The sequence below is a fragment of the Urocampus carinirostris genome, chromosome 12 (genome assembly GCF_059441175.1).
Source record: "Urocampus carinirostris isolate Australia breed hairy pipefish chromosome 12, RoL_Ucar_1.0, whole genome shotgun sequence".
Taxonomy (NCBI): Eukaryota; Metazoa; Chordata; class Actinopteri; order Syngnathiformes; family Syngnathidae; genus Urocampus; species Urocampus carinirostris.
This window is the reverse complement of record NC_142360.1, coordinates 38,715,515-38,729,664: the sequence shown is the minus strand read 5'-3', so window position 1 is coordinate 38,729,664 and position 14,150 is coordinate 38,715,515. Positions and strand designations below refer to the sequence as shown.

General features: G+C 36.9%; 1 protein-coding gene across 3 annotated transcripts in view; it reads right to left on the bottom strand.

The window, feature by feature from the left end:
* Window positions 1-2,338, bottom strand: part of LOC148355923 (guanine nucleotide-binding protein G(q) subunit alpha) — a 64,089-nt gene extending 61,751 nt beyond the window's left edge. For all 3 annotated transcript variants that reach the window (XM_088350202.1, XM_088350200.1, XM_088350201.1), the window contains exon 1: window positions 1,324-2,338. In XM_088350202.1, coding sequence (XP_088206328.1) covers window positions 1,324-1,459 — 136 coding nt within the window. In that variant the 5' untranslated portion in view covers window positions 1,460-2,338. The remainder of the gene's footprint in view (window positions 1-1,323) is intronic.
* Window positions 2,339-14,150: the final 11,812 nt, after the last annotated feature.

The following is a 14,150-nucleotide window of genomic DNA, read 5'->3' as shown; positions in this document are numbered from 1 at the left end:
GAGTCAGGTCTAGTACGCGCAAAACTAACAAAACGCTAAAAGTCTAAATGCTTCTGTCCAGGATATAAGGAGCATATACTGGAGCAGACTACCGTTTCACATAGTGTCACACAAACATATACCGTTTTGGCTAGATGTCGCTAAGGAATCCTTTATATGGAAGCTCATTAAACAATTTATGTTCACTGTTGAGACACTTAAGGATGAAAACCCACAGAAAAACTATAAACAGACAGAAATGCCAGCCAAACACACAGAGCAATTTTATTGGGTGACCGCCTGAACCCAAGGTGAATACCTCAGTATCTTTGCAGTGTATTCTGACATTAAAAAAAACGCTTGTAACTTGTTTTGAAACCATTATTTATGACAAAAATGGAGGTCAAAGTAAGCATCAAGAATCAAAAGTAACAGCAGGAGGGAAACAAGTTTAAAGTGGTATATTTGTTGATGCTGAGATTATAACTCATGCGTTTGTTACCTCCCGTCTCGATTACTGTAATGCACTACTCTCCGGTCTCCCGGAGTCCAAAATCAAGAGCTTTCAGCTGGTACAAAATGCTGCAGCGAGGCGCTTAAGACAATAAAGTTATCTCGATTTCAGCTAACCTGCATTGGCTCCCCGTTAGCTTAAGATGTGATTTGAAGGTTCTGTTGGTAGTATACAAAATCATGCATGGACTCGCTCACTCATATCGTTCAGATTGAATTTCCCCCCTATGTTCCGGTCCGGAGCCTTGGCTCTGAAAACGCTTGTCTACTAGTGATCCCAAGAGCCAAGAAGAAATCCGCAGGTTCGAGAGCGTTCTCCATTCGGGCCCCGGTGCTGTGGAATGCTCTTCCCCCTGAGATTCGATCTGCAACCTCAGTGGAAATGTTTAAATCTAAGCTTAAAACACACTTTTATTCTATAGCATCTGAATAACCTATATTTTTTTGTTGATATTTGCCCTCATACAGGTTTTAGATCAGGGGATGGTGTCATTATAGTCTGTGGTTTGCAATAATCTGTTGTCTGTGCAGAAAATATATTTGCTATTATGGCTCTTTGGGTCAAACGGGTTTCAGACTCCTATATTAGAGAAGAAGGGAAACTCAGGAAATTGATCATAAATGTATTATGTAACTGTAATAAATAGTTATCAATCTTCTGTATACAGGCAGCTGTTCTAGCTCCTGTTGGGAGCGTCACCACAACCCATTTGAATAAGCAGCCACTCAAAAAGCGTGTCAATTTGACAAGTGGGTGCAGGGTTTTTGCATACCACACCGCTTGAAATAAACTTGACCGTTTGTCCCCGCGTGCAGGACGATGAGGCTTACCCAGCAGAAGCAACTTCAGCTCCCTCCTGGCGTCCCGTTTGTCCCGCCGCAGTTGCTTCTCGATTTCAGAGTTGATCCGTTTCGACTCCTTCGCCTCTTCACTCAGGCAACAAGCCATCATGGAGTCAAGAGTCATCACCGCATGAGCCAGAAAAGCCCCGCTTGACGATTGGGGAGGGGGTAGTGGATCGCACTGAAAAGTCGATCGCGAGCTCCTTAAAGTCGATCCCGAATGGGATCAGGCGACTTTCCTCGCTCGTTCCCGGTGACAAATATTTGACAGCTCGTATGCAAATCGCAAGAGGGGAAAATAAATTGCAATGGAGAAAAGCGACTGCAGGAAAAAAAAACACTTCTAGCTAACGTGGAGGTGTTATGAAATGAGATTCCCGGTGTGCCACCGCCACCTTTTTAATCATTCCCCTCGCAGCGGCTCAGTCGTGCAAAGCTTCACCACACTTGCTTCTAAAAAGCCTATTTTGATTAAACACTCGTGCCCCGGAGACAGCGGGACACTGCGGGCCGCCCCTGCCACATTTGTCGGGAGCCCACCCGCGAGCCTAGCCGCCCCGTCGCAGACACTTTACGCCCGCGCAGTGATAGCAACAGCCGCCCTTCACCTCGTCCATCTACCGCACGCGCGCACCGACAAGCTATCGACAACAAAAGCTCAATTTGCACTTGAAATCAAAAGAAAATGGCCACTTGAGGAAAATGACGGTTAAGTTAAAGGGGGGGGAAGCAGGGATGGCTAATTGAGCTAACCAGTTAGCTAGCTAGGTTAGCTTGAGTGAGCCATCCTTGGAATTGCAGCGGGAAGAAAAGCACGGACTGCCGGGATAGACTTCATCGCTCGGAAGCGCGTTTAGTCCGAATGTTCTCCTCCGAGACCCGAAACGCTCTAAAAGTATTAAATTCTGACAGTCAAATCGGGAAATTCATCGTTCCTGATGGTTTTTTTTTTCCTGGTTGGAATTGCGCCCCTCCTTCGTCATCCACTCCTCTCCCGGTGACGTCACGAGTCCGTTTCATGATTGACAGACGGTTGCGCGAATGGATATAAGCGAATGACTGAGTAACAAGGCGGGACTTAAGGTCCTCAATGTTCCAAGGTTGTATGAGAAAACATCTTTCCTCCCTTTCTATCCTTCCTTCCTTTTTGGAGGCGTGTCAGCTCATGGCCGCACTATTATCTCTTTCTTTTGGATTATTACATTCTTCAACGCATTTATAAACTTAAAATACGGTTTGTAGCGGGGGTGAGTTTAGGTTCAGAGCTTTGGGGGTGGGCAAACTACGGCCCGCAAAACAAACATGGTCAAAATATTCATCCATCCATCCATTATCTGCACCGCTTATTCTCAGTAGGGTCGCGGGGGTACTGGAGCTCATCCAAGCTATTCTCGGGCAGTGGGCAGGGGACACCCTGTACTGGTTGCCAGCCAATCTGGTCAAAATATAAGGATTTTATATATATATATATATATATATATATATATATATATATATATATATATATATATATATATATATATATAAAATCTCATCTCACCTCATTAGCTACACCGCTTATCCTCAGTAGGGTCGTGGGAGTGCTGGAGCCCATCCCAGCAATCATTGGGCAGTGGGCAGGGGACACCCTGAACTGGTTGCCAGCCAATTGCAGGGCAAATATAATATGTATATATACATTTCCTTTTTTAAAATCTATTTTGTCTTTTTCTCTCTCTTCTTTCTTTTTCTCTCTCTGTCTCTGTTTTTCCTTTTCTCTCGTTTTCTCTCTCTCATCTTGTAGCTTTTCTCTCACTTTTTCTCTTTTTTTCTCACTGTCTCTCTCTTTCACTTTCTCCATTCATCCCTCTCTTTGATCTATTTCTCTCTTTTTTTCTCTCACTTTCTCTTTTTCTCACTTGTTTTACTCTCACACTCACTCCTTCCCTCTTTCTTCTACTCCATGTTATATGTCAAAGTTTCTTTGGGCAAGACACTGAATCCCTAATGCCCCCAATAGGCAGGTAGGCGCCTTGCATGGCTGACTCCCTATTGGTGTGTGAGTGTGTGTGTGAATGGTGAAGGATTTTATATTCTATTTATTTGACTATAAGGGATTTATTAGACATGGCGGCGCCTTTCGGCGAGGAGGTGGTGAAGCTGGCACCTGACCCGCCCCATTGGGGGGGGCCTTCGTGACGCACCGGTCAGACGAGGTGGCGACGTGGGAGTTCCTGGCCCGCCCATGGGGGAGGAGCCAATGCCCCAGTGTGTGAAAAAGACGGAAGAAGAGAGACGGGAGAGGGAGGCTCGACAAAGACTAATTCGACTAATTCGACAATAATTCGGCTAAATTTGATGGAATTCACCTAGTTAAATACTCTAAGAAAATAAATCTGCCCCCGTGTGGAAATGCCTGTCTCTTGTCAATGTTTTTCCCCAAATTAAGAAAAGAGCATGCATTGTTAGGAGAATGAAGTTTGTGTTTGGTTAATGGAGTCAGATAACTCATTCGAACAATTTGGTAAACGCTACGTTTGTAATATAGTTTTTTCCCCAACAATGGGTAAGTGTGAAGCACATTGTAAAGCGCTTTGGGAGGTGTTCATTGACTTGAAAAGCGCGATAGAAATGCAGACCATTTAGCATCTTGATTATCCTCAAAACGTTTGGAAGCCGACTCCCTATTGGTGTGTGAGTGTGTGTGTGAATGGGTAAGTGTGAAGCACATTGTAAAGCGCTTTGGGAGGTGTTCATTGACTTGAAAAGCGCGATAGAAATTCAGACCATCTAGCATCTTGATTATCCTCAAAACGTTTGGAAGCCGACTCCCTATTGGTGTGTGAGTGTGTGTGTGAATGGGTAAGTGTGAAGCACATTGTAAAGCGCTTTGGGAGGTCTTCATTGACTTGAAAAGCGTGATAGAAATGCAGACCATTTACCATTTAGCATCTTGATTATCCTCAAAACGTTTGGAGGCCGACTCCCTATTGGTGTGTGAGTGTGTGTGTGTGAATGCGTAAGTGTGAAGCACATTGTAAAGCGCTTTGGGAGGTCTTCATTGACTTGAAAAGCGCTATAGAAATGCAGACAATTTAGCATCTTGATTATCCTCAAAACGTTTGGAGGCCGACTCCCTATTGGTGTGTGAGTGTGTGTGTGAATGGGTAAGTGTGAAGCACATTGTAAAGCGCTTTGGGAGGTCTTCATGACTTAAAAAACGCTATTGAATATTATGTCTCATCTCATCTCATTAGCTACACCGCTTATCCTCAGTAGGGTCGCGGGGGTGCTGGAGCCCATCCCAGCCATCATCGGGCAGTGGGCAGGGGACACCCTGAACTGGATGCCAGCCAATCGCAGGGCACACGGGGACAGACATCTCACTCGCCCATTCACACCTAGGGACAATTTGGACCGGCCAATTCACCAGAAATGCATGTCTTTGGAACGTGGGAGGAAACCGGAGTGCCCGGAGGTAACCCACGCAAGCACGGGGAGAACATACAAACTCCGCACAGGAAGTCTGGAGCTGGATTTGAACCCACGCAGGAGGTTCCCAAGCACATGTGCTAACCACTGCCCCGCCGTGCGGCCTGAATATTATATAATCAGGAAAAATACCAATAAAGGAAGGGGGGGAGGAGGAGGATTTCTTCTTCTGAGGGGGGACAGGACAGAAAACAAATGAGAAGCACTAACGTCGTCCAAGCAGCACAAAAAATTCAAGGATTCATTATAATATACTCGGAGTACACGATAAAAATTCAAGGCACAACGGAGATCTTGAAAGGAAACATTTTCACTTTTCGTTTCACGCAGGTAAGATAACAGCTCGGGTCAATATTTGAAGTAAGTTTTTCTTTCTTTTTTTCGACGTGTGTGACAAACTGTGACGAGGCCTCACCTTTCCAGTAAATGTTGCAGTTGCGAAGAATAAATACGAAAAAAAAGAAGAAGGTGGAATGTTTGCTATTCTAATGTTCTAATGACGCAAAGTACACTTTATACGAGTTCAGTTCGGCCAAACTGGTTCCGTTTAAGCTTTTAAAACAACACCAATTTGCCCGGAGCTGTTTGAGAAAAGAAACACATTTTAAAAAGGAAAGTAAGTAAGTACATGTTGGTTTAACTAGCAAAAAAAAGTGAGCTAGCTCGCTAAAACAGGAGGTCCACTTTTAGCTTGATAACAAGCAAAAAAGAAACCTACCTGGCTAGCTGAAAAAGGAGGCCAACTTTTAGCTTGATAACCAGCAAAAAAGGTTAGCTAGCTAGCTAAAATGGGAGGCCAACTTATAGCTTAAGAACTAGCAAAAAAACCAAAACTATCTAGTTGGCTAGCTAAAACAGAAGGCCAACTTTTAGCTTGATAACTAGAAAAAAAGCAAACTAGCTAGCTAAAAAGGAGGTCAACATTTAGCTTGATAACTAGCAAAGAAAGTTAGGTAGCTAGCTAAAACGGAAGGCCAACTTTTAGCTTGATAGCTAGCAAAAAAGGATAGCTAGCTGGCTGGCTAAAAAAGGAGGCCAACTTTTAGCTTGATAACCAGCAAAAAAGCTTAGCTAGCTAGCTAAAATGGGAGGCCAACTTTTAGCTTGACAACTAGCAAAAAAAAAAAATCCAGCTGGCTAGCTAAAAAAGAGGCCAACTTTTAGCTTGATAACTAGCAAAAAAAAACAAACTAGCTAGCTAAAAAAAGGAGGCCAACTTTTAGCTTGATAACGGCAGTAGCTCAGGAGGTAGAGCGCTCGTCTTGGGATCAAGGGATTCCAGTTCAAATCCCGGCTTGTCCGTGTTACATGTCGAAGTGTCCTTGGGTAAGACACTGAACCCTAATAATACCCCCAATAAGCAGGTTAGCGCCTTAAATGGCTGCAAGGCCGCTATTGGGAAATGTGGAGCACATTGTAAAGCGCTTTGGGAAGTCATTGACTTGAAAAGCGCTATATAAATGCAGATCATTTCATTTCATTTCATAACTACCAAAAAAGCAAACTAGCTAGCTAAAAAAGAAGGTCAACATTTAGCTTGGTAACTAGCAAAGAAAGTTAGCTAGCTAGCTAAAACGGAGGGCCAACTTTTAGCTTGATGGCTAGCAAAAAAGGATAGCTAGCTAGCTAATATGGGAGGCCAACTTTTAGCTTGACACCTAGCAAAAAAAACCAAAACTATCCAGCTGGCTAGCTAAAAAAGCAAACTAACTAGCTAAAAATGGAGGTCAACATTTAGCTTGATAACTAGCAAAGAAAGTTAGCGAGCTAGCTAAAATGGAAGGCCAACCTTTAGCTTGATAGCTAGCAAAAAAAAAGAAGCAAACTAGCTGGCAAAAAAGGAGGCCAACATTCAGCTTGATAACTAGCAAAAAAAAGTTAGCTAACTAGCTAAAACGGAAGTCCAACTTTTAGCTTGATAGCTCGCAAAAAAGAAGCAAATTAGCTAGCTAAAAAAGGAGGCCAACATTTAGCTTGATAACTAGCAAAAAAAGCTGGCCAGCTAAGTAAACAAAGAGGCCAACATTTAGCTTCATAACTAACAAAAAAGCCAGCCAGCTAGCTAGCTAAGCAGTAGGCCAACATTTAGCTTGATAACTAGCAAAAAAAGCTCTCTAGCTTCCTAACTAAAAAATAAGGCCACCATTTAGCTTGATAACTAGCAAAAAAAGCAAACTAGCTAGCTAAAAAACGAGGTCAACATTTAGCTTGATAACTAGCAAAGAAAGTTAGCTAGCTAGCTAATACGGAAGGCCAACTTTTAGCTAGATCGCTAGCAAAAAAGAAGCAAACTAGCTAAAAAAAGGAGGCCAACTTTTAGCTTGATAACTAGCAAAAAACGTTAGCTAGCTAGCTAAAACGGAAGGCCAACTTTTAGCCTAATAGCTAGCAAAAAAAAGAAGCAAACTAGCTAGCTAAAAAAGGAGGCCAACATTTAGTTTGAGAACTAGCAAAAAAGGTTAGCTAGCTAGCTAAAACGGAAGGCCAACTTTTAGCTTGATAGCTAGCAAAAAGGAAGCAAACTAACTAACTAAAAAAGGAGGCCAACATTTAGCTTGATAACTAGCAAAAACAAGTTAGCTAGCTAGCTAAAACGGAAGGCCAACTTTTAGCTTGATAGCTAGCAAAAAAGGATAGCTAGCTGTCTGGCTAAAAAAGGAGGCCAACATTTAGCTTGATAACTAGCAAAAAAAGTTAGCCAGCTAGCTAAAACGGGATGCCAAATTTTAGCTGGATAACTAGCAAAAAAAACCTAGTTATTTAGCTAGCTAGCTAAAAAAAGAGGCCTATATTTAGCTCGATAACTGGCAAAGAAACGTTATTGAGTACCCGTAGCAGCAAGATGACTGACAATTATGTGCGCTCCCTGGAGGTGAGGCCACAATATGTAAAATAAATGCGAATTCCTTGACTTATGGATATTTAAAAAAAGAACATTTACATCACAGGTGTCAAACTTATTTGAGTTTGGGAACCACATGGTAGAAAAAAAACACACGGGGCCAGATTAAAGAGAGAATGAAAACAGAAAGAAAGAAAGAAAGAAAGAAAGAAAGAAAGAAAGAAAGAAAGAAAGAAAGAAAAGAAGAAAGATAGACAAACAAAAAAGAAAGAGAAAAAAGAGAACAGAGAAAAGGAGAACAGAGAGAGAGAGAGAACTTAAGTGAGAAAGAGAGATAGAGAAGGAAACAGGAGCAAAAGAGAAGGAAGATAAAAAAGAGAGTGCAAAAGAGGTAAAAAGAGAGACATAGACAAAGAAATGACAGAGAAACAAGAGAGAGGGAGAGAGTGAAAAGGAGAGTGAAAAAGAGTGAGAAGAAAAGAAAGAGAGTGAGAAAAAATGAAAGAAACAAGAGAGAAGAGGAGAAAGAGGGGGATATATATATATACTATATCAAATTTTGTCAACATCAAGTCACTATATTTCAAACTGAAGCTGATTTTTCTCTTGTGCTTCTCTGGGTGTTGTCTCTCGGGCCGAATTGAAATGCTCTTTTTGCTTACACTGTATTTTTTATCAATATTGTTTTTTTGTTTTTTGTTTTTTTCATGAATGACGTTTTTTTTAACCAATAGGGGGCTCTAAATTTCTACACACTGTCCCTTTAAGTGTCTAAAAAAACGCTTCATTTCACTCAGCATCGAAGCACATTTGGGACAATTGTCCAAAGAAAGTGGAGATTCCTATTGATTTATCTTACCCCTGAAGGCAACACAAAGCGTGTATTTTGGACGGATGAAGAGACAATTACCTCAACAGTCAACAGAAAAGCTATAATTTCGGACTGTACCTGAAAGCAACAGCATACCTGGTGAAGAAACCGTTAGTGGGCCGAAGTGACATCTAGTGGACGTTTATTTAAAATGCAGGTAGAACTCACCTCTGATGACGTCACGCAGTGAGTATCACCCCCCCCTGCCCCTTTAATTAGACTTTCCTAATTCCTGTGTTTAGTATTTCTATAGTACTATTTTTGTAGTGTTTCTGTAGTCAAATTTTGTAGTATATGTGTAGATTTCTGTAGTAATTTTGTATTATAGTATTACTGCAGTGGTATTTTGTAGTATTTCTGCAGCAGTGGTTTTGTACTGTTTCTGTAGTATTTCCGTTGTATTTTTGTAGTATTACTGTAGTGTTTTCTAGTGTTTCCATAGTCGAATTTTGTAGTATACGTGTAGATTTTTGTATTATAGTATTACTGCATTGGTATTTTATAGTATTTCTGCAGCAGTTTTTTGTACTGTTTCTGTAGTACTTCCGTTGTATTTTTGTAGTATTACTGTAGTGTTTCTATAGTAGTATTTTTGTAGTGTTTCTGTAGTCGAATTTTGTAGTATTCGTGTAGATTTGTGTATTATAGTATTACGGCAGTAGTATTTTGTAGTATTTCTGTAGCAGTAGTTTTGTACTGTTTCTGTAGTATTTCTGTTGTATTTTTGTAGTATTACTGTAGTGTTTCTATAGTAGTATTATTGTAGTGTTTCCGAAGTCGAATTTTGTAGTATACGTGTAGATTTTTGTATTATAGTACTACTGCAGTGGTATTATGTAGTATTTCTGCAGCAGTTTTTTGTACTGTTTATGTAGTATTTCTGTTGTATTTTTGTAGTATTACTGTAGTGTTTCTATGGTAGTATTTTTGTAGTGATTCTGTAGTAGAATTTTGTATTATAGTATTACTGCAGTGGTATTTTGTAGTATTTCTGTAGCAGTAGTTTTGTACTGTTTCCGTAGTATTTCTGTTGTATTTTTGTAGTATTACTGTAGTTTTTCTATACTAGTATTTTTGTAGTGTTTCTGTAGTCGAATTTTGTAGTAAACGTGTAGATTTTTGTATTATGGTATTACTGCAGTGGTATTTTGTAGTATTTCTGCAGCAGTAGTTTTGTACTGTTTTTGTAGTATTTCTGCTGTATTTTTGTAGTACTACTGTAGTGTTTCTATGGTAGTATTTTTGTAATGTTTCTGTAGTCGAATTTTGTATTATAGTATTACTGCAGTGGTATTTTGTGGTATTTCTGCAGCAGTAGTTTTGAACTGTTTCTGTAGTATTTCCGTTGTATTTTTGTAGTATTACTGTAGTGTTTCTCTAGTAGTATTTTTGTAGTGTTTCCTTAGTAGAATTTTGTAGTGTACGTGTAGATTTTTGTAGTATTTTTGTATTATAGTTTTACTGTAGTTTTTTTTGTGCTTTTACTGCAGCGGTATTTTGTAGTATTTCTGTGGCAGTATTATGGAGTGTTTCTGTAGTTTATTTTTCTTTAGTATTTCTGTTGTACTTTATAGTATTGGTGTAGTATTTCTATAATAGTATGTTTGTAGTATTTCCATATTAGAATGTTAAGTATTCGTAGTATTTTGTATGATAGTATTACTGCAGTGGTATTTTTGTGGTTTTACTGCGGTGGTACATTGTAGTATTTCTGCAGCAGTATTTTTGTAGTGTTTCAGTGGGTCTTTTGTATTACTATTGTATTTTGTGCTATTACTGTAGTATTTTTGTAGTATTATGGTAGTGGTTCTTTGTAGTATTTTTGTAGTGTTTCCATAATATGATTTTGTAGTATATGTGTAGATTTTTGTATGATAGTATTACTGCAGGGGTATTTTGCGGTATTTCCGCAGTAGTATTGTCGTAGTGTTTTGGCAGTTTTATCTATTTTTCAGTAATTCTGCAATAATTTTATGGTATTACTGTAGTATTTCTATAGTAGTATTTTTGTAATGTTTCCATAGTAAACATTTGTAGGATATGTGTAGATTTTTGTAGTATTTTTGTATGATAGTTTTGCTGCAGTGGTATTTTTGTGGTATTACTGCAGTGGTATTTTATAGTATTTCTGTGGCAGTATTTTGTAGTGTTTCTGTAGTTATTTTTTAATATTTCTGTTGTATTTTATAGTATTGCTGTAGTATTTCTATAATAGTATTTTTGTAGTTTTCCCATAGTACAATTTTTATAGCATAATTGATATTTATTTTCAGTATTTTTTATGATAGTACTACAGCAGTGGTATTTTGCAGTATTCCCGCAGCAGTATTTTTGAAGTGTTTCGGCAAATGTATTTATTTTTTAGTAATTCTGCATTAATTTTGTAATATTACTGTAGTATTTCTATTGTAGTATTTTTGTAGTGTTTCCATAGTAGACATTTGTAGTATATGTGTAGATTTTTGTAGTATTTTTGTATGATAGTATTGCTACAGTGGTATTTTTGTGGTATTACTGCAGTGGTATTTTGTAGTATTTCTGCAGCAGTATTTTGGGGTGTTTCTGTAGTTTTATTTATTTTTCAGTAATTCTGCAGTAATTTTGTAGTATTAGTGTAGTATTTCTATAGTAGTATTTTTGTAGTGCTTCCATAGTAGACATTTGTAGTATATGTGTAGATTTTTGTAGTATTTTTGTATGATAGTATTGCTACAGTGGTATTTTTGTGGTATTACTGCAGTGGTATTTTGTAGTATATCTGCAGCAGTATTTTGGGGTGTTTCTGTAGTTTTATTTATTTTTCAGTAATTCTGCAGTAATTTTGTAGTATTACTGTAGTATTTCTATGGTCGTATTTACTTAGTGCTTCCATAGTAGACATTTGTAGTATATGTGTAGATTTTTGTAGTATTTTTGTATGATAGTATTGCTACAGTGGTATTTTTGTGGTATTACTGCAGTGGTATTTTGTAGTATATCTGCAGCAGTATTTTGGGGTGTTTCTGTAGTTTTATTTATTTTTCAGTAATTCTGCAGTAATTTTGTAGTATTAGTGTAGTATTTCTATGGTCGTATTTACGTAGTGCTTCCATAGTAGACATTTGTTGTATATGTGTAGATTTTTGTTGTATTTTTGTATGATAGTATTGCTGCAGTAGTATTTTTGTGGTATTACTGCAGTGGTATTTTGTAGTATTTCTGCAGCAGTATTTTGGGGTGTTTCTGTAGTTTTATTTATTTTTCAGTAATTCTGCAGTAATTTTGTAGTATTAGTGTAGTATTTCTATGGTCGTATTTACGTAGTGCTTCCATAGTAGACATTTGTAGTATATGTGTAGATTTTTGTTGTATTTTTGTATGATAGTATTGCTGCAGTAGTATTTTTGTGGTATTACTGCAGTGGTATTTTGTAGAATTTCTGCAGCAGTATTTTTGAGTGTGTTCATAGTAGACATTTGTAGTATATGTGTAGATTTTTGTATTGTAATATTACTGTTGTGGTATTTTTTTTTCTTGTTAGTATTTCTTTTGAATTTTTGTAGTATTTATAGTGTTTATTTGTTAGTGTTTTTGTAGTGTTTCTATGGTAGACATGTGTAGTTTATGTGTAGATTTTTGTAGTACGTTTGTATTATAGTATTACTGCAGTGGCATTTTGTAGTATTTCTGCAACAGTATTTTAGGAGTGTTTCTGTAGTTTTTTGTATTTTTCAGTATTTTTGTAGTATTAATGTGGTATTTCTACAGCGGCACCTTATTACTTTTAAAAAGAAAGGGTATTTGAATAAAAGAGAAGAAACAAAAAAGAAAAGAGAAAAAATGGGAAAAAGAGAAACAAACAAAAAAGTAAAACTCAAGGAAAAGAAAATAGAAAAGAAAAAAAGAAAAATACAAATGTGAAAGAGGAGAAAATTGCATTTTTTATTCCTATTTTTGGCATTTTTCTCTTTAATTCCTTTTCTCTTTTCCTCCTGTTATCTCTATTCTTCTTTTTTCTTTTTTTTCTATATTTTTCTATTTTTCATTCTCTATTTTATTCTTTTTTTTATTCTTGTCTTCTTTTTTTTGCTTCATTTTCCTAGTTTATTCTTCCCTATACTTTCTTCCTTTTAAAAAAAGTTTTTCTTTGTTTTTGTCTTTCTTTGAATAAGGCAGGGTAAAAATTGGAAGACAAAGGCTCCTTTTTGGTCCCTTTCAGTCTCCGTAGTTTAGAGTCTTCCTCTGTCTCATTTATGGTTGCGCTGCACATGACAGCGACATCTGGTGGACAAATATAAAACACTGTCCCTTTAAGAACAGATGATTATTTTTAAATCAGATAAAATTGCATTTTTTTATTCCTATTTTTGGCCTTCTTTTCCTCCTGTTATCTCTATTCTTCTTTTTACTTTTTTTCTATTTTTTTTCCATTTTTTATTCTCAATTTTATTAGTTTTTCTATTTTTCTTTTTATTCTTGTTTTCCTTTTTTGCCTCATTTTCCTTGTTTATTCTTCCCTAAATTTTATTCCTATAAACGTTATCTCTATTCTTCTTTTTTTCTATTTTTTTCCATTTTTTATTTTCTATTCTTATTCTTTTTTTTCCTATTTTTCTTTTTATTCTAGTTTTTTTTTGTTTTATTTATTTTTCCCTAAATTTCATTCCTTTAAAAAAAATATGTTTTTCTCTTTTTGTCTTTCTTTGAGAAAGTCTGGGTAAAAATTGGAGGACAAAGGCTCCTTTTTGGTCACTTTCAGTCTCCGTAGTTTGGAGTCTTCCTCTGACTCATTTAAGGTTGCGCTACACATGACAGCGACATCTGGTGGACAAATATAAAACACCGTCGCTTTAAGAACAGAGAAAATTGCATTTTTTTATTCCTAGTTTTGGCATTTTTCTCCTTAATTTCTTTCTTATTTTCCTCCTGTTATCTCTATTCTTCTTTTTTCTTTTTTTCTATTTTTTCCGTTTTTTATTTTCCATTTTTATTCTTTTTTTTCCTATTTTTCTTTTTATTTGTGTTTTTTTTCGTTTGCCTCATTTTCCTTGTTTATTTTTCTCTAATTGTTTATTTTTCTCTAAATATAGGAAAACAAAGGCTCCTTTTTGGTCACTTTCTGTCTCCGTAGTTTGGAGTCTTCCTCTGACTCATTTATGGTTGCGCTACACATGACAGCGACATCTAGTGGACAAATATAAAACACTGTCCCTTTAAAAACAGATGATTATTTTTTTAATCAGAGAAAATTGCATTTCTTATTCCTATTTTTGGAATTTTTCTCTTTAATTCCCTTTTTCTCTCCCTCCTGTTATCTCTATTCTTCTTTTTACTTTTTTTCTATTTTTTTTCCATTTTTTATTCTCAATTTTATTAGTTTTTCTGAATTTCTTTTTATTCTTGTTTTCCTTTTTTGCCTCATTTTCCTTGTTTATTCTTCCCTAAATTTTATTCCTATAAACGTTATCTCTATTCTTCTTTTTTTCTATTTCTTTCCATTTTTTATTTTCTATTCTTATTCTTTTTTTCCCCTATTTTTCTTTTTATTCTAGTTTTTTTTTTTTGTTTTGTTTATTTTTCCCTAAATTTCATTCCTTTAAAAAAATATGTTTTTGTCTTTTTGTCTTTCTTTGAGAAAGTCTGGGTAAAAAT